This window comes from Peromyscus eremicus, chromosome 2 (assembly GCF_949786415.1).
Source record: "Peromyscus eremicus chromosome 2, PerEre_H2_v1, whole genome shotgun sequence".
NCBI lineage: Eukaryota > Metazoa > Chordata > Mammalia > Rodentia > Cricetidae > Peromyscus > Peromyscus eremicus.
In genome coordinates this window covers 15,430,998-15,451,819 of record NC_081417.1, presented here as the reverse complement: position 1 = coordinate 15,451,819, position 20,822 = coordinate 15,430,998, and the positions used below count along the sequence as shown (strand labels likewise).

The 20,822-nt window shown below is 40.3% G+C and overlaps 1 protein-coding gene across 1 annotated transcript in view; it reads left to right on the top strand.

Moving 5' to 3' along the window:
- Positions 1–19,172, top strand: part of Tmem67 (transmembrane protein 67) — a 41,501-nt gene extending 22,329 nt beyond the window's left edge. The window contains exons 15-28 of the mRNA XM_059253872.1: positions 407–463; positions 2,176–2,274; positions 4,821–4,919; positions 5,142–5,228; positions 6,241–6,340; positions 6,431–6,570; positions 8,223–8,363; positions 11,639–11,719; positions 12,222–12,338; positions 12,887–13,003; positions 13,108–13,212; positions 13,783–13,885; positions 16,685–16,827; positions 17,674–19,172. Of these exons, the coding sequence (XP_059109855.1) occupies positions 407–463; positions 2,176–2,274; positions 4,821–4,919; positions 5,142–5,228; positions 6,241–6,340; positions 6,431–6,570; positions 8,223–8,363; positions 11,639–11,719; positions 12,222–12,338; positions 12,887–13,003; positions 13,108–13,212; positions 13,783–13,885; positions 16,685–16,827; positions 17,674–17,754 (1,470 nt within the window). The 3' untranslated portion in view covers positions 17,755–19,172. The remainder of the gene's footprint in view (positions 1–406; positions 464–2,175; positions 2,275–4,820; positions 4,920–5,141; positions 5,229–6,240; positions 6,341–6,430; positions 6,571–8,222; positions 8,364–11,638; positions 11,720–12,221; positions 12,339–12,886; positions 13,004–13,107; positions 13,213–13,782; positions 13,886–16,684; positions 16,828–17,673) is intronic.
- Positions 19,173–20,822: the final 1,650 nt, after the last annotated feature.

The following is a 20,822-nucleotide window of genomic DNA, read 5'->3' as shown; positions in this document are numbered from 1 at the left end:
CACACCCTTTTCTGACTCTTTCTCTGCCTTGATACTATGCTGTCCCTAGGTTTCCGGTTCAGACATTTGAGTATTCTGCCTTCTTAGGATACGGTTGCCTAGCTAGTTGATAATTTTTGATACAGTATTTCTCAGTGACAATGAAATATGATTAATTTGGCTTGAACTTCTGTCAGTGACTTTAGTTCCTAATAAACCCCTCTTTCCTTTCATGCATGTTCAAGATAGAGATTTAATGCAGCATAAAGGTTCTCAAAAAAGCATATCTCTGTGAATAAAGACCAACATCCATAATAGTGATTGTAAAAAGATGGTGTTTATGGCAGAACCCAGCTACAAATTTATTCTTATGAAAGTAGTTGTATGGTGTCTAATTTTAGTGTAACTGATCTGTTCTCTTTACCAGATTTCCTTCTCAGTCAAATACGAGATGAATCAAGGGGATGCATTTGTCCAGACAGATGTGAGTACCTTTGGCCTTGTTAAAATAGTTACACTACAATTCTAATTTTAGAATTTTCGGATGTAAATGAAATTGTGACAATAGATTTGCCGTGCACTCTTACCCTGACTTCCCCCTGGTACAGTGACGGTAGCCAGGAAATTAATATTGATGGAATCCTGTCAGTTAACCTGCATTGTGTGTGGGTATCACAGGTTTTTCTCTATCATTCTTCAGATTTAATTGCTTTCAGTTGTCACATCTTCTGTGTGTCCTCCAGTCTAGAACAGTGCCCCAGTATCTCTCTGTCTTCCATGGCCATGATACTTTGTTAGCATTTATTAGTTAGCTTGTTTGACCATCAATTTGGATTTCTCTCGAAGTTTCCCCCGGTTTAATTGAGTTTGTGTAGTTTTATTAGAGATGCCATAGGAGTTCATCAAGCCCTTCTCAGTGCATGGGGTCAGGAGCGTGTGTGTGTATGTGTGTGTGTGTGTGTGTGTGTGTGTGTGTGTGTGTGTGTGTGTGCGCGCACATATGTTCACATGAAGGCCAGAGATCAACTTTAGGTATCTTCCTCCATATATTTCTTCCTTATTTTTTTAAGACAGTGTCTCTTAGTAAACTCACAGATTTGGCAAAACTATCTGGCCAGCAAGCTGCAGGGCCTGTGTGCCTCTACATCATTGGGATCACGGCCCATGCACCATGCTTTTTATGTGACTGTCACGGGGATCTGGGCACCCAAACTGATGTCCTTTGTGCAGCAAGCACTTGCTGACTGAGCCGTCTCCACAGCGGCTGCCCTCTAATGCTGGTGCCCACTGGTGATGCTTGTCTGTAGCACAAATCCTAACTGGCCTTAATAAAAACCCTGAGTCAGATATCAGAGTAAATGCTGAAAGATCAGAGAGACAAAGGAACAAGCCACAGCCACCTCTCACCTCACCAACTCCTTAGCCCAAAAAAAAAAAGAGGCTGAGCTCCTGTCTCTTCCTGCCTTATTCCCCTCTCCTCCCAGCCATAGCACTTCCTGTCTCCACCTTCCTGGTGCTGGGATTAAAGGCATGAGATCCCAAGTGCTGGGATCAAAGATGTGTGCCACCACTGCCTGGCTCTATTTCTCTTTTAGACTAGATCAATCTTGTGTGGCTCAGGGTGGTCTTGAACTCACATAGATCCGTCTGCCTCTGCATGAGATCCCAAATACTGGGATTAAAGTGTGTGCCACCACTGCCTGGCCTCTAAGTCTAACTAGTAGCTTAGCTCCTTCACTCTGATCTTCAGGCAAGCTTTATTTGTTAGATCACAAAACAAAACATCACCACATTTCCCCTGTTTTGTCTAATTTTAAAAATTTGCAGCAAGTATCACTGTGGTGTTTGCCTGATGGTTTTTCCTTCATTTCTTCTGAATTTATGAATTGGAACTTGATTATAAGGTAGAGCTTTCCTTTTTGCCCTCATTAATATTTATTCAGTTAATTTATTTAAGTCAATATGATCTCATGGATAGTTAATTTAGGTGATTTTTTAATCCATTAGTATTCATTTTCTTGCTCAATTTTCCCCAAATTTAGCCACTGGAATTTCTTACAGCTTGTCTCCCATATCCTTTCAACTGTTCCCCATCAGTTTTTAAGTAATTTCACTTTCTATTTACAGTGGTTTTTAGGAGCAATAAGAGGAATTATGAAAATTCTAAAATGTTTTTTTTTTCTTTTCCTTTTCTAGATTGCATTGGGTGTGTTGGGTGGACTGGCTGTGTTATCATCTCTTTTGAAGACAGCAGGGTGGAAGAGGCGCATTGGGAGCCCCATGATTGATTTACAGGTACACTCAGTTTTTAATGAACTTTTTTTATGTTTTGACTAGTCTGGATCTTTTCCATAAATACAGATAGAAGGTGAGTAAGGAAGTTGCCTTTGATTTCTGGAGTGTAAGTTAGGAAACTCATTCTGAGGCCACAGAACGTATGTGACTTGACTTTCTTACCAGGATCCCAAGGTCTGTCCACATGCCCACCACCACTTTTATTTTTGTCTTTGCCAATGCCTGATACTTTCCAAAATCAACATGTTTGCGCCATATAGTGGTCTATATCAAGATGTCATTGTTGGCTTCATTTTCTTTATTTTATTATTCATACACTTTAAAGGTTTTATTTTATATATATGGTGTTTTGCTTGCATGTACACCTGTACACTACGTGCTTGCCTGGTGCCCACAGAAACCAGAAGAGGCACCAGATCCACTGGAACCTGAGTCATAAATGGTTGTGAGAGGCCTTGTGGATGCTGGAAGTTGAACCCCTGGAAGAGCAGAAAGTGTTCTTGACTGCTAAGCCTCTCTCCAGGCCTTTATATACTTTTTAAATGTTAAGGCTTTCTTTTTGTCAACTGTTTAGCTCTCTTGCTCATTTTTTTTATTAGGTTCCTTGTTTTGAAGGAGCTGTCTTTTCAAAATATTAGTCTCCTTCTTATTTTTCATGTTGAAATCTTTTATGCAAATTTGTGAGCTACCTATTATCTATGCCTTTAACATTCAATATATAATTAGCATTTAACATTTAGTTACTTTTCACACTGTTACATGAATTTTGTGTGTGTTATATATATTATGTTCTTTTTGTTTAGGAAAACTGGCCCATCTCAACACCAAAAAAGATTTTACTCCATTACCTTCATATTTAATCTTTAAAATTTTGGATTTGTTTGCCTAACATTTATTGACTATTTACTGTGTGCCAGGCACATTTTTAAGCTCTAGATGTATAGTTTACTTAACCTTCACATCGCTCTGTGTAATTGAGCATTATTATTATTCCCATTTTATATATGATAAAAGTGAACTAGAGCTTAGATTTTCTGCTTAATTTTTGCAGTAACTCAACAACAGGTGTTGTTTCTATTTTGCAAAGCAAGAGCATGAGAAAGGTTCTGTAATCATTGTTTAGCCAGCGTGTCTTCCTGACTCCAAAGCCAGTATGATAAGGAGTCAGAGCAAAGGGCTTGTGCTCCTGTATGGGAGAGTCAAAGAAGGCCTTTCATACAGGTATACTCTAAACTGTTCATTCCACAGTGGTCATTGCAGGTCTGTTGTAGAGTGCCAAGTACTGGGGGGAACGTGGTAGTAACAAACACAACAGAGCCTGCCCTTAGAGTTCATGATAAAGAAAGGGAAGACTATTTGACAAAATTGTGACAGTTGCTGTCCACAAAGTATTTGAGATGGAACTGTGAAGTGGATAGCATTGAGTGAGTGTTGAAACGAGCCCAGAAGCCAAGTAGAAAGTTAAGTTTTGTCTATACTGAGAAGGATCTTGTGGGTCAAGAATTTAGTGAACAGTCATTGTATATTTTTAAGAAAAAAAGTGACATAATCTAATTTACATTTGAGAAAGCTAACTCTAGGGTCCAGAGATATAGCTCAGTATATGCCTACCATGAGCAAGCTTCAATCCTTTTGTGTAACAAATAATAATATTTCGTAATAATAACTGTGAAAATATATAAGATAGATTTGGGTAGCGATTCCCAACTAAGGTAATTTGGAAGCAGTTTCCATTTTCTCATAAAGTGGAAGATGAGGTGGATTGAAGAGGAATGGAATGAAAAGGATTCAGGAGAAATACAGCAGGCAAACTCAGTTGGTCTTTGTAACTGGTAGCATATGGATACGAATGGCCAGTGTATTAATATTATTAGAAGTAATACTGAGTGGGCTAGAGAGGCCCAATGATTAAGAGTGTACTGCTCTTGCAGAAGACCCAACCTCAGCTCCCAGCATCCATGTTGGACATCTCATAGCCGCCAATAACTCCACTTGCAGGGGATCTGATGCCCTCTTCCATACTCTGCAGGCACCAGCACTCACATGGGTGTGTTTGTGCACACACATGCACACAATCTAAAATAATAAAAATAAATAAAAAATAAGAAGTAGTAATATTCAAAAATAATAAAAACAAATAAGTAAATAAGTAAGAAGTAGTAATATTCATGGGCCAATAAGACAGCTCAGTAAAGTAAAGACACTTGCCACACAAGCCATCAGACCTGGGTTCTATTCCTAGAACCCAAATAAAGGTAGAAGGAGAGAACCAACTCCATAAATTGTCTTCTGACCTCTAAATGCATCCTGTGGTAGTCAACGCTCATACACCCACTTCTTGCACACACACACAGGAAGAAGTAAATATTTTTATACTTTAAGTTCTTATAAAGGTAGTACTTTTGTTATTCCCATTTTATATATTGTGACAATGAAGTAGAGCTTATATTTTCTGCTTAATTTTTGAGAAGAAATAAATGTAATAAGTGGGTAATAAATGAAAATAAATGGAATCTTTAACAATTGTAATTCTTTTTAAATTGCAGACAGTTATGAAATTCTTGATGTATTATGCTGGTGATCTGGCCAATGTATTTTTTATCGTCACAGTGGGAACTGGTCTCTATTGGCTTATTTTCTTCAAAGTGAGTGAATTTCTGAATTTAACCTAAATGCCAATATCTGAATGACTGGTAAGCTGCTTTAATAGCAGAACTATTTGGGGACATTTCTGTTCAAGGTCATTGAGGCAGCTGCTAGGCTCCTCACCTTTGGTGTGCCATTTAGTGGGGATATAACTGCTTGTCACTTATGCTTCCTTTGGTTTATAAGTGGTACATGACAGCCTTATGTGGTTGTTATTTTAGGCACAGAAGTCTGTCTCTGTCTTGCTGCCGATGCCAGTCCAGGAAGAACGCTTCGTCACTTACGTGGGGTGTGCCTTTGCTATGAAGGTGCGTCAAAGGACCTGTGACTCAGTTTCTCAGGACTGCTAAGAAGCTGCTGAGTTGTTCAAATTCAGATGCTTTTATGATTTTGGTGTAAAATTTGTTTGATTTTGAAAGAAAGCATTCGTCATTTTATTGTACATAGGAAATGTGCCTTTATTTATAATATCCCATTTAAAGGTATGCCTTAAATCATTTTTTCAAAGAAGTTATAAATATGCCTGAGCAATCATGAGTTGCAGCTAATTTGATGAAATGATATTTCAATGTTTAACTTTTCCGTTAAAATCTGGCAATGTGTTCACAATGGGACAATTATCTTCCACCATGGATTTTGTCTCTTCGTTAATGAAGAGTAACAGCCAACTCTGATGGAGCACTGAAATTGTACAAGCTATTATTGATCTCTCCTCCTCATCTTTCTGTGGCAACCACCCCTCAGCGTGTTCTCATCCATGTAGCTGGCAACTATTCACATACCCTCGCCCCCTTCACTTTTGGGAGTGAAATATCTGTTTCATCCACTGAGAAAGTAACTCCTCAGGACAGTTACCCTCCTGTAATTAGGTTTTTGTTCTTGATCAGTAAGGCCCCAGGGACAAGAGCTAGGTTTAACTGACCACTCCTGTAAACGAGAGGCTGTGTGTCAAGAGTCTCTGCTCTCCGTCTCAGACCCAGAGATAGAACAGACAGTAGAGCATCTACTGTTTTCGATTTGCAAATTACCTCCCTCATAAGGAGTCGGGTGATGTACAGAGCCAGGAGGAGGGGCGTCGTTTACGCCAGGGTCCTGTAGGGGAGGGGAAGGAGGCTAGCTCCTCTTTTTCATGTTCCTATTTTAAGGACAGAAAGAAAAAAGATGGTGAATTAATAGGTATGTGACAGTTGTGTGCACTTGGTGATTCAGAATGTATGAGGTACTCTTGTGATTACACTGTGCTTTGAAGAGTCGTGTAGGTTTTATAATTGGTCTTAAGTACTGACACTTCTCAGGTGTTTTGTTGCATGTTATTTTTAGGCTCTACAATTTTTGCATAAGCTCATATCCCAGATCACCATCGATATATTCTTTATTGATTGGGAACGGCCGAAAGGAAAAGTTCTTAAAGCTGTTGAAGGTAACTGAAATCAGTGTTTGGACCAGAATTCTTTCACTGTCTTGCAGAGCAAGGGAGAAAAGCTTTTACTCATTTTGTCTCCCTTCCCAGGTGAGGGTGGTGTACGGAGTGCCACTGTTCCTGTGAGCATATGGAGAACATATTTTGTAGCAAACGAATGGAATGAGATACAGACTGTGAGAAAAATTAATCCTCTCTTTCAAGTGCTTGCCACACTCTTCTTTTTGGAGGTATAAACTGTGTAATACAGTCATTTGATGTAACTGAATGCAGCTTCTTATTAGCACTTCATGAATGTGACTAGAATCTTCAGGTCTCAGACGGTGGAACACTTTTCTGTGGTGAAGTGTTATTGTCAAGACAGTATAAGGGAATGTCTCATTTTTCCCTTTTTACCCTTCCTATAAAACAAACAAAAGCAAAAACTTAACTAAGTTGTGACGAAACATGCGGAAGCTTTACCGTCTGAGCCACTTACGTAGACAGGTCAGTGCTGTAGGTACATTCGTGCTACTGTAACGAACTCCACCACCACCCGCCTCCAGAGCTCTTCAGACCCTTCCTTCCAGTGCAGCACCATCATGCGGTCACTCGGTCCTCTTCCCTGCAGCCCCGGGGTCACCACCATTCCTCTTGAGTCTCCGTGGATTTGAGTACTCCGGGTTTGAGAGAGTAGCTTTTGTACCAGTGGTCTGCAGCAGAATTCCAAGATGAACTTGTATAAAATACCTGTGCACATGTCATTGCAGATTATTTTTTGGTAGCTTTTAGGTGATCTCATCTGTATATTTTCAAAAATCTCTCTTCTATATGACCTATATTCCCACCCCTGCCTCAGAACCAACCACTGTTGTATGCTTGCTATATCACAGCTACTTGGGAATTTGAGGTGAGAGGGTCACAAGGTCAAGGCCTGCCTGGGCTTCAGAGTAAGTTCAAGGCTAGCCTGGACAACTTAGCAAGACCTTGTCCCCAAGTAGTTATAGGCAGGATGTGGGGAGAGCAAGTGCAGGAGGATATAGCTCAATAACAGAGAAGTTACTCTACTACGATGGAGTATAATAGACCATCCATGAGGCCCGGGGTTACTCTCCAGCAATCCTCTCCACACCAGTGATATGGTTTTAGTAGACAGTATGATTTATCAATATACGTATGTATTGTAGGATGGCTGAATTAGACTAATCAGCACCTCTGTTGCCCCGCATACTTACCTTTTGGGTAAAGCAGTGTTGTTGTTCTTTCTAATCTTGTTTGACGAAGCTGGTGTAGTAGTAAGGGCTGTAACCCCAGCTCTCCGAAGGTAGAGGCAGAAGAGGATCAGGAATTCAAGGCCATGTACATAGCAAGTTTCAACCTAGCCTAGGCTAAGGAGATCCTACTTCAAACCCCAAAAGAGAAAAAAGGATTTGAATATATGATGACTTGAAGGGGTATCTTGTGCTTCTGCAGTTAACTTTGCAAAAACACTAGAGTAAATAAAATTGTATAGAAAGCTTACTATAAAAATTCTCAGAGCCTTTGTTTTACAAGGAGAAGAGACATAGCAGTCAATGTTATATACCATCAAACTTATTAATTATGGCTTTATTTCACCCTAGAGGGTACATTCCTTGAAAGACATTTTGGAGTGTACTGTTTTGCAATACAGAAAGTATTTAGTGTAGTACCCAGCACATGTTAACTACTTGTGAATTGCTAGTTGTTTGTTTAACTTACTGGTAGTTTTAGGTTTGTGATTTGTGTCTAGGTTTTTCCTACTGTTTGCAAGCTTGGATATTTTAGCTTTACAAGGTAAGTAGAGATGAGTATTTCATTTTCAGTCTGGAAGAGTTTTCTTTACCTATGTCTATTTAAATTCCCATTTTTCCTTTTCCTTCAGGTTGTGGGGTTCAAAAACTTAGCATTAATGGATTCATCCTCTAGCCTTTCTAGAAATCCGTCAGACTACATAGCTCCTTACAGCCGCATTTTGAGATATGCCGTGGCTACCGCTATCTGGCTGGTGATTGGAATAATACAGGTAACAAGAGATTGTACTGTAAGTGACATTCCCAGTTTATAACCCTGCTTATGTCCTAACGTCTCCAAATGCTGAGTTCTACAGCAGAAAGAAGGTGACAAAGGCAATAATAATAGCTATTTATATTGAATCGTGATCAGGCACTGTGAGAATCAATACTTGCTTTACACACATTAACTACTTAGTCCATATGCTAGCCTTCAGAGACGGGTTAAGTTAGTATCCTCATGTAACAAGCAAGGAAACCTGAGGCTTTGGAGAGTTAACTAGTTCCTTAAAGTCTCACAGTTAGAGTTGGCAGCACTGGAATTTGAACCCAGGCAGTTTCGTTTCAGAGTTCACTTCCTATCCATTGTGGACTCTGAAGGGTCTTTTGGACCTCAGACCCCGGGCAGAGTAGTTTATATGTAACTAAGGGGCCAGATGTGCTGCTATACTCTGGGTATTCTCTTTTTCTTGTTGTTTATCTTTGTTTAGACGGCATTTCCTGTGTCTGTGTAAATTATCCTTTCCCTTTGGACTCAAGTGGCATTCCATAACCTGAGAATGGACATTTTCCCCCAGAGCTGGGAATTACACGCAGGGCCTCACATATATCAGGCAAGGCTTTACCACTGAACTGCCTTCCCAGCCTGAGAACTGACTTTTGGAATGCACTCTTTTTCTGCGTTGGTGACACTGTTCAACTGGGACTAGTGAGAGTTAGTGAATGACCACCAGGAGAGAAGAGCACACAGAAGAGAGAACTTGAAATAAGATCTTTTGATAAGTGTAGGGCTGGGTGTTAGGAGGTATTGTGCACATACCACCGTGTGTTGTGATTTTAAAGTAGCATCATTGTAGAGAATTTCACAGACTGCCGTCTGAAACATTTCCCATTTCATTAAATGTAACAACAACAAAACAAAACAGGAATGCCGGGGGTGGGGGAGCCATTCCCTCCCCCTCCCCCCTTCTTCTCATGAAAACGAAGGGCCGAAGTCGGCAGTACGGCTGTTCTCAATGTTCTCGTTGCTCTCAGTGGGACCCGGAAGCCTGTTCTCTGTGGGGCGGAACCTCCATCCCTGAGTTCATCTCCTGGTCCATAATGGCTGATGGGTTTACAGGAGGAGTTGGGAGTCTGGTTTTCCTGTCCCTTTTTAAGTCTTGGGGCTGGAGAAATGATTGTGGTTAAGAGTGCTCTGCTCTCATTCTGTTACTGTGCCGTCCACCAGTGACAAAACCAACTAGGGTGGTCACCGGTGATCAGTGAGGAGTGTCAGGGCAGAGAATCAGCCAGGAACTGAAGCCTTCCTGTGGAGCAGGGCTGCTTGCTGGCTTGTCTACAGGCTCCTGTTTGACTAGGTTCTCAGACAGCACAGGACCACCCGCCCACAGAACGTTGGTGCTCGTAGGTAACGGGACTCTCCTACATCGGCTACTAATCAAGACAATCCCCAACAGACATGCCCAAAAGCTAGTCTGACCGGGAAGTCCCCCAACTGAAACCCTTCTCAGGTGACTAGGCCATATCAAGTTAGTGATTTAAACTAACTAGAACAGCAGTAGGTACTCTAGCAGGGAAACAGAATTTGGTTCCAAGCACACAAATTGTGTGGCTCGCAACCTATGTAACTCCAACTCTAGAGGATCCAGCGGCCTCTCTGGCCTCTGAAGATGCCTGCCTGCACATGCACATTTGCGTACTCACCAGCAGGTACACACACTCTTAAAAGTAAAATCTTGGTTTTAAAGAAAGAGTCTTTGTGAAGTACCATTCGGTGTCTTCTAAACTCAAACTTAGTCATGTGGCCACGCCTAACTGTGCTGGTGCCCTTCGGCTAGGCATCTCTGTGTCCTGCCCAAAGGACAGGTCTCTGGCTAAGAGGAAAGGGGGAAGGTGGTTAGGACAGCAGCTGGCACTCCTGCCACCCCTACCCTCACCTGTGCTCTCACTTTGCCTTCAGACCTTCAGAACACCTTCCTCTCTGAGGCAGGTTCCAAGATCACTCCTCGGTAGCCTGTGCGTTCCTTTACCTGCTGCAGCTCACACGTGCATCTAACCTCTCTGCGTTGTGAGAGGCAGGCTCTAGGGTCCATTCCTTCTACATGTTTTAACCTGACTGCTGGTATTTCCACGTTCTTTAATAGCGCATGCGTGTGTGTGTGTGTGTGTGTGTGTGTGTGTATGTGTGTGTGTGGTGTTGTTGTTGTTGGTGTTGATGTTGTTGTTGTCCTTATTGTTTTGTTGTTGTTTGGCTTGGTTTACGGACATACTGTAAATCAGTTGCTGCAGAGTCTCTAATCCATCCTCAGACTTAAGCGTGTTCTATATAATGGACAAATTCAAGGGAGGCTCTAACAAGAGCTAACTAGGGAGTGTGAAGAGTGCTGTGAAGATATTTGACAGGGATGTGAGATAGTCAACAAAGAAGAGTGGAGGTTAGCGTAGGGGAGCGGGGGGGGGGGGGCAGCTCTAAATAGGATAGTTAGGAAACATGTTTATCTGAACATATCTAGAAAGGTCTGCAATTGAAATTTTTGAATTACAAAAGTCCCTTACCTAGTATTGCTATTAAATCTATATAATTAGACAGTTAAGAAGCATTTAATTTGAAAGTTAACACATTATCAGTAGTTAAAATTTAATGCTAAATGTATGTTTCTATATGCTATTCTGTTCAAGATTAATATCTTGGCCACCAATACATTGATTTATTCAAATATGTGAGTGGGTGGTGTACATACTTGTGCATGTAGATGTGTGTGTGTACATGTGTAAGCCAGAGATCAGCATCCAGTGTCTCCTTCAGTCACTCCACTGTACTTTGAGGGTCTCTTAGTGAGTCAGGGATCCACTGTCTCCACCCCTTGTGCTGAGGTTAGTTGCATGCCTCCACACCAAGCTTTTGATGCGGCTGCTGGGGATCCAAACTCAGGTCCTCACGCATGTGCAGCCAGCACTTTATATACTGAGCCCTCTTCCCAGCACTAATATGTGCTAAATTTGTAAGACTTTCTTCCCACCTTTGTCTTTCCTTGTTTCATTAGCACACATAAGTTCTTAAAATTCCCAATGGACTCACTCAGTAACTCTTCACAGAATTCTAAATCTCCCTCCATTGAGGATAGAATCAGAACTGACAAGTGGGATTTTATCCAATGGGAACCTTTAGAGACCACTGTGTTCTTGGTTGGAACTTCATTTTTTTCTGTCTGAAAATACTGCACTGTGGTTATTAAGGAAGATGGCTGCCCTGGCGGCAAGTCCTCACGACCCTGACTTACTGTTTCAGGTTGTTTTCTTTGCTGCCTTTTATGAGAGATTCATAGAAGACAAAATCCGGCAGTTCGTTGACCTGTGCTCCATGAGTAATGTGAGTACTTTCTCACCCCATCTGTTACTGTTATTGGTCCACTTTGAAAAGACACAGGTATGTTTAGAGAGGCTTTACAAATGTGTCCATATGTTTCACAAAGCCATTCTATTGCAGTTTAACAAGTTGTGGTGATTGGATTATTAGTCTGAAGAATATTATTATTAATATGAAGAATAGATATAATGTTCCACAAGTTAATATTCCTGCCTTAACTTTTTTCTTCTTTATCCACAGTTCTTAATTATGAATAATTAATAATTCATTCACCCTCAGCCCCTGAAATTTGTTTCATGCATCAGAATGTCTTCCTTTTTTAGAAAACAGCTCCAATCTTCTTTCCCTTTACCTATATTATCCTCACTACCTTGGTTTTCATCTCATGTACCTCCTAAAAATTTAGTGCTTATCATTTTGGGGAGAGGGGAGCAATTTTAACAAAACCGACTTTTGTAGTTTTATGGCTGAGCCTCTGATGGCTTTCTTTCTCCCCTTTCTGTAGGTGTCTGTGTTCCTGCTGTCCCACAGATGTTTCGGGTATTACATTCACGGGAGGTCAGTCCATGGACATGCAGACACTAACATGGAAGAGATGAATATGAATCTCAAGAGAGAAGCGGTAGGAAGGTCTTCTACATTGTCTTTATTTTAAAGTTGGAAACTTCAGTGTTCACAGGCGACTTTTGAAAGTTGCAGGGACATAGCTCATGACCCTGAATGTTAATAGAGCCTGGTTTTGGCCTTTAGTTTCCATGTGAACTACATCTCAGAGTTATCAAGTGAAACGGGAAAGTTCTTCCTCAGCAGGGGAAGAAAACAGACATTTCAATTAGGAAACCACCACATCACAGTGACTAGTAGTAAATGAGTGTGGCTGTGGTCATCAGTGGATGTTAGAACAAGTGTGTGTCAGTGGGAACTGGTAATGATGGGTTAATTAGCAGAGTATAGGAGACAACATGGAGACATACAGGGAAGCTGGGGTGAGAAGGATGTGGAACATGAGTAACATTAGAATCTTTGTCTCAAGTAGTTATCAGCAAAATCTCACTAGGTTAATCAATCCTGTAACATGATACTAACTAAAGAAAAATTGTATGCTTCTCTTTGTAAGAAAGCCCTTTTGCAATCATTTCTGTCTTAATTTAAATCCTTTAAAATTTTCAGGAAAATTTGTGCAGCCAAAGAGGTCTGGTACCCAACACAGATGGGCAGACTTTTCAGATTGCCGTTTCTGATCAGATGAGACAGCACTATGACAGAATTCATGAAGCACTAACAAGGGTTTGTATAAAGGGTCGTTCACATGTACTTTGCCATACTTAAGGTCATTTACCTTCCAAAGCACAGGGCGTGTTGTATTTATACATTTCTTTTTTCCATATTAGAGAAATGGCCCTGCCAGACTACTGAGTTCATCAGCGAGTACCTTTGAACAAAGTATAAAAGCGTACCATGCCATGAACAAGTTCCTTGGCTCTTTCATTGATCATGTATGTATGCTGATATCTGTATGCAAGCAGGGGTCATCCACTGCTTTTGAACAGTTAAATGGGAGTTCAGTGCTATTTTCAGTCAACCATGTCAGGGAACCTCTTGTTTTTGTTTTCTGCCTCATTTAATACTTACAAATATTTAAAAAAAAAAACGTTTATAGTCATTAACAATTTGTGGTTTAGAGATAATGTTAGATTATGTAAAAGAAAGATGTGAATTTAATGTGCCCATTAGCAAATGATGATTCTCTTAAATAGTCTATACTAGAATTTTATGTCACCAAAATGTTATTTATTACTCATTGAAATCCTTATGCTATTCTTAAAATTCTTAAAATCATCTTATAAATCAATTTTCAGTCTATCTAGTCTTAAATATATTCACAGAATTTAAGATTTAAAATTTTTCTAAAAATAGTTTTATTATAAATACTAGTGTAGTGATTCATTTTACACAAGTTTTTCTTTGTATGTTACTCATTCTTTATCTTTTCTACTTCTTACTTCATGTTCACTGGAAAACATTTATTTCATACAGTTTCTCACACGACTGTCTTCTCCAACTAGGTCCATAAGGAAATGGATTACTTTATAAAAGATAAGCTCCTTCTTGAGAGGGTCCTGGGCATGGAGTTTATGGAGCCCATGGAGAAGAGCATCTTCTACAACGGTGATCCCTTGTGTCCTGATGACCTTGAGTCCTCTTGTCAAGTGGGGCGGGGGTGGGGGGGGCTTGAAGTCATTTTTTCATTGATTTTTGTAATTTTATATAGAAACAATGAGAGCTTCATTAACTCAACCTCGTGGAACTGAAGTCATTTCTGTGTTCCATTTTATTCTGAAATACAACAAATATATAAATATAGAAAAGACTGAGTGAGAGCAAAAAGGCCAAGTTTCAGAATTAACCATGTCACAAATAGGTAGTAAGACAAATACATTAAATTCAGATTTTATTGGAATATTCACTTAATGTGGGACTTACAGAATGTATAAGGAGTACTGTGTGGTTTATCTTTCATATCTAACTCATTTTTAGCTAAAGTCTTAAAATTACTTACATTGATATAGGAATCATTTTAATTTTTTTATATTTTAAACTTTCATGTTTATAGATTTTTGCCTGAATGTATGTCTATGTTCCTTGTATGTGCCTGATACCTACCAAGGCCAACAAGGGTGTTGATCCTCTAGTATTGGAGTTATAGGCAGTTGTGAGCCAGCCTGTGGTTGCTGGGAATCAAGCCCAGGTCCCTGGAAGAGCAGCCAGTGCTCTTAATTGCTGAGCCATCTCTCCAGCCCCATTTAAAAAAAAAATTTAGAGAATTTGTTTTGTGAGTTTCCCTTTATCTAATAGACTAGTCGTTCAAAAGGAATTCTTAATTTACACCACCAGCTATATGTAAATTGATTCATGGAGGTGTAAAATACTAAAATTACTTTGTAAATGTGTCATTCCATTATTCTTAACCTGTATTTTTAAAAGTTTATAATATAAAAGGTAATAGGATATGTCTACTGTGAGCGTGCATTACCAGCATTTTATTTTGGTGAGGACACATGAGAAAAGCAGTTTAGAAGGCACTGCTAATGAGCATGGCTACTGAAGTGTGTATGTATGTGGTCCAGTATGTAGGTTGGATGAGTTACTCTGGCGGCATGGTGCAGGCTGCGTTAAAGAAATGAGCCAGTTGTTAAGAATATAGCTTCAGAGTCTTCTGACCTTAGGTTTAAAACCTGACTAGACGCTCATTAGCTTTGTGAACTTCAAAATGTTGCTTAACCTATCTGAACTTTTAAAGTTCCCTTCTCTCTAAAGTTAGTATGACCTTCTAAAGGTTTTGTGTAATAATAATGTGCAAAAACTAAAGCAGAGCCCGTTATGGGTAGGTGTCAGGAGAGGAGTGTAGGGTGGGTGTCAGGAGAGGGGTGTAGGGTGGGTGTCAGGAGAGGAGTGTAGGGTGGGTGTCAGGAGAGGGGTGTTCGGGTAGTTGCTGAGGGAGGATGTTCTAAAGCACAATTAACAACTGTGTTCTTGTGTTCTTCCTTTTCCTGTGTCTCTTCCTTCTTTTCCTACCCTCCATTTCTCTCTCAGTCTCAGTCTTCATCAGGAGAGGGTGATAAGTTTAAGGCAGTAGGGTGGATACAAGGAGGAAAGGGGTTCCCCCGAGATGTTAGGAGAAAAAGGCAATAGGAAAGGAAAGCTAGCCAATGCTGGGCATGTATGCTCCTTCAATTCCATCCACTCAGGAGGCTGAGATAAGACCTCAGGTTTCAGGTCAGCCTGAGGAACATAGTGAGATCTCATCAATAAAGAAGAGATGGATGTGTGTGCATGAAACCTGAGTTTGGACCACCGTAACCATTAAGCTGGACCATGACCACATGCCTGTCCGTAACCTCACTGCCCCAGCAAGGGTAATGGGGCATAAGGAAATGAGGCTTACCAGCTGCCAGCCTAGCTCCAACTTTAATGAGGGACCCTGTCCCAGAAGTATAAGGCAGAGACACCTGATGCCTTCCTCTAGCATCCACATGCATCATATGTATGCACAGACATGTATACTCCCACACACGTGTGCATACACCACACACACCCTCTAGCATCAACAGCCATCATATGCATGCACAGACATGTATACTCCCACACACGTGTGCATACACCACACACACACACACACACACACACACACACACACACACTACCACCGTCATTACCACTACCACCACACAAATTAAAAAGAAGAAAGAGAGGAAAGGAAGACAAAAAATTATCCAGATTTCCAGCTGAGATTCCAACCTAGTGAATGATAGCGATGCCCTTCCCTAATCGGGGATCAGAAGATGAGGACAAGGTTTGAGGAATGAGAATGAGACTGTTGTATCTGAAGGTAACTTGGGACGTGTAGGAAGAAGTGACCATCAAGGAAACATAAGGGAGCAGCTCTTGGGAGGAAGAGAAGGTGCACAATTAACTAGGGGCCATCCTGTGTGTCATTGCTAGAAGAGATAGTGGTCACCGCTCTGCTTATATGTAATTGCATGCCTATACATATGTAGAGAAGTGCATATGTTGTAAGGGTATTGCTGACAGACCAGGGAATTTTCACAAACTGAATCATCCTTGTTCCTACCACCAATCATGATGCAATGGTACCAGTACCCTGATGTTACCACCTTGTATAAAACGGACTCTTGTGGCAGTGTTGGGGGTTCTCTGAACCCCTAAAAATTATTTATAGCATTTGTGTATGTCTACTTGATATTTTTGTTTGTTTTTCGTGGTAAAAGTGTCTGTAGCACTCATCAGGTCTTTTAAAAGGGTGTTCACATCCCACAAAGGACAGAATTGTGTGTTGAGTGCAGAGAGGACCAACTGTAGGAAGCTGAGACAGAAATTCTCCAACACCTGTGCTATGCCTTGCTGGATTTTAACTTCGATTCTTTATCTTACACATGGTTTTTGTAGATGAAGGCCATTCTTTCAGCAGTGTGCTATATTATGGAAATGAGGCCACGCTCCTTATCTTTGATCTGCTGTTCTTCTGTGTTGTGGACTTGGCTTGCCAGGATTTTGTTTTAGCATCCTTCCTCACATACCTGCAACAAGAGGTAACTCTAAAGGCATATTCTGGGCTTCTTCTAAAGCAGAAGTGTCAGAAGTGTGGGTATTTATTTTCTTAACAGAGTGTATGAACATCCACTTACAGCAGGCTTTGGGGAATGTTTAGAATATGATTAACCCTACCAAAGAAAGGAAGAACCATTCAGCAGATCACACTCTGTGCTCTGTCCCTGGGGACAGTAAAATGCTAGGATCCAGTGGAGGGCAGAGGTTCCCTGAGCAACCAGGAAGATACTTAACTACCAGTCTCCCACGTATGAAAATTAAGCACTCATTTTTATAACAGTCCCATTCAAACACAAAAAGCAGGCCTTGGAGATGCCATTTAGGGCTGTCCACCAGACTCACACAGCCTCACCTCTGTGCCTAGTGAATAACTGAGTGGGTAAAGCCTCTGGAATGGAAAGTTCAAGAAATGGCAACTGTTCTTGAAATGCCATTATTAATAGCACCCAAACACCCTCCTGCATGAAGGAAGAAGGCATGAGTTAGGACAAGATTTATTATCCCTAGGTAGAGATCTAGAATCAGAGACAAATTCTGTTCTTACCAAAGAGATGCTTTTGATGCTTCTGTAGTTTTCTGTAGTTTTAGGCAGTTAAAAAAAATTCCTTAAGTATTTAAAAGTATGTTCTTGTGTGCATGAGATATATATATTAATTCATAAAAGCATTTCCTATTATTTTATAGTTTTAAAATAATTATATCAAGTAATTAAAATTCATGACAAGAAATGGTTGAGAAAATTTACTGATTTAGCTATTTTTAATTGGTTTGCATATTTAATTTTTTCTGAATATTTACTTTCCTTCTTGACTATTTTATTTTTCCAGATTTTTCGATTTATCCGCAATACAGTAGGACAAAAGAATCTGGCAACCAAAACACTGGTTGACGAAAGATTTCTGATCTAACCTGTGACTGCAGAGCTTCAGGACTCAGTGTGATTGGGCACAAGCAGTGCTGTCAAGCTATATTTTAAGACTTGTATAGTTCATATTATTCTTTCATTTTTTACCTATAGAAAAACTTATTTTTATAACTTGTAAAATATGACATATAGTAAAAGGTTCTATTTCCCCATTATGTGTTGTAGATAATTTACTAGGTAATACATTAACACTGACAATAACACAAAAAAAAAAGAAAGAAAGAGAAAAAAAGAATTCCAGTGCTACTTTCCATGGTCAGGTCTTGATGGTAAGCTAGACTCTGTGACGGTCACCATTTCAGAATTGATCTGCCCACATTTTCTCACAGTTACAAATCTATTTGATTCTAAGTTCAAAGCTAGTGTTCAGTATTTGCATGTTTTATTTATGCTTGTAGTTAAATAAATGTTTAAGGATATTTTCAAATGTACTTAAAATTTTTTGTTATATTATTGCTGACTCGGCATGCTTCCCTCTAATACCCTGTCTGTCAGTGGGCCAACCCCTCTTAGACAAAGTATGATGTGGTACAAATCCAGTCCATTATAAACCTGGTTTCTCATGTCATTTACATTTATGAAGGTGGGTGATTTTTTTTTTCCCAACATAGGATTTTTCACACACTTTAATATTTAAAGAGCACTTTTCTAAAGTGTTACTTTTCAATTATAAGTAAATACTATAAATAACAGACTATATATATATCATGTTATATTGACCAATTTATTGAAAGCAAATTTAGGCTTCATAAGTCAATAGCTTATTTTTTATTTTTGTTTTGTTTTGTTTTGTTGTTTTTGTTTTTAGGGATAGGGTTTCTCTTTGTAGCCCCGGGTGTCCTGGAACTCACTCTACTCTGTAGAATATGCTGGCCTCAAACTCAGAGATTTTCCTGCCTCTGCCTCCTGAGTGCTGGGATTAAAGGCAGGTAGCACCACTGCCTGGCCTAGTAGCTTATTTTTTTTATAAGAAATATTGGGTTCAAAGTACAATTAAAGTAGCCAGGTGGTGGTGGCCCACACCTTTAACCCCAGCACTCTAGAGGCAGAGGCAGGTGGATCTCTGAGTTTGAGGCCAGCCTGGTCTACAGAGTGAGTTCCAGAACAGCCAGGGGTACACAGAGAAACTCTGTCTCTGAAAAAATAATACAATTAAAGTAAGCCCTAAACCATATAGTTAATCATTTTCTGTTTTTCTCCTCAAGATACTCTTAAGTAATTCTTTCCATGGCATACCATATACTTGGAGGGCCCTGGTACCTCAGGATAGTTGTCATACTCCAACATTCCTGACTGCTTTCTACAATGATGTCGTGTAACCACTTAAATACAGTGCTGTGTACATACTGTATATATTATGAATTGAAAAATATGTAATAAAATATTTTACATTTCTGTTTCCTTTTTGATTTGTATATACCGGAAGACCTAGCATTCCGGAATGCAATATTTCAGGGCAGGATGCTGGGCCACTGCCCAAGCTGGATCTTTCATTTTCCCTTTGTTTTATGGATGACTGAACAGAAAAAGGAAGAAGTAAAAAGTTAGGTCATTGGAACTGTGGTTTCTGAAGGGCCACAGAACAGGGATGTCTTTATAGAGCTACAGAGGCAAATAAATGAGGCAGCATAGAGTTTTAAAACCACCTACTCAGAAGAATTTCAGCCTTCGTTACACAATATACAGTTATTTCTAAGGTGAGTGCTGTAAATAAATTTCAGAATATAGGATCTTGTACTGCACTTGGCTGAGAATGAGAAGGGAAAATATTAAAATCCACTTTGAATTAGTTTTGTGTGTTACTTGATGTCTTGGTTAGATCCCGTGGTCCTGTTTCCAGTGTGGCAGCCGTTGGTCTCAGTACCCCACCTTAAGTCTGTGCTCATCTTTTCCCTCGGTTGTTTCCTTTTGTTTATTTCTGTAGCACCTTTACCAGTTGCTCAGGCCCTGGCAACACTGGCTGTGTCTCCTATGAACCATGCCCTAGAGGCTCCTTTAAGCTGCCATGTGCTTTATGTCCTTCTCAGAAACAGGCAATCCCTAAAATACTTGGGTAAACAAGCTGTGCTGTTGGAGGAAGCCACACTGGGGACCTGAATGGGGGCACATTCACGATGACTTTTAACTCAAGTGCTTTCAAGCAGGAAGCTTGTGTCTTTTTCCTGTATGTAAATATTGACTAGTATCATCTGAGGGGAAGTAAAGCTAAGTCACAGAGCAGTAAGCCAAATGTCTTAATGAAGATGTGCCAGATTTACCAGAAGCAGCTGTGAATTCACAGGAGAGGTTTTCCCTCACCAGGAAAGATACTACATCTTTTCCAGAAATAGTATCCTTTCCTCACTACATGGGGTGTCCCAAAGATTAGTATATTAAGATGCTGGTTTGTATTACAAACAGCTGGTCTGCTTACAACAGGAGTCTGGGGTGTATCTCAGTGGTGGAACACTTGCCTGGTGTATTAGTCAGGGTTCTCTAGAGGAACAGGACTTTACAGAACAATATGTATAGATTGAACATATAGAGAGGAGGGGTGTTAGAATGGTTTACAGGCAATGGTCCAGCTAGTCCAACAATGGCTGTCCACCAAGAAATGGTTGGAGAACCCAGTAGTTGTTCATTACACACATCTGGATGTCTTAGCTGCTCTTCAGTGAAGAATCAGGCTCTAATGCCGTAAGGGAATGGACTTGCTATTGAGACTGAGAGCAAGAGCAAGCAGGCAAAGGGAAAGAGGGTTTCCTTGTTCCATGTCCTTTATATGGGCTGCCAGCCAAAGGTGTGGCCCAGGTCAAAGGTGCATCTTCCTATCCAAAGATCCAGGTTGGAAGTGGGACTTCACACTTCAAATGACGTGATGAAGAAAAAGCCCTCACGGGTGTGCACAACCATTTAGGCTTCAGTTAATTCCATACGTGGTCAAGTTGACAGTCAAGAACAGCCATCACACCTAACATACATGACATCCTGGGTCTGATCCTTAGCACTACATACACACAAAAGTAAGCAAAAAGCTCCAAATAGTAGCCTATGAATGTTGAGGTTCCTAGA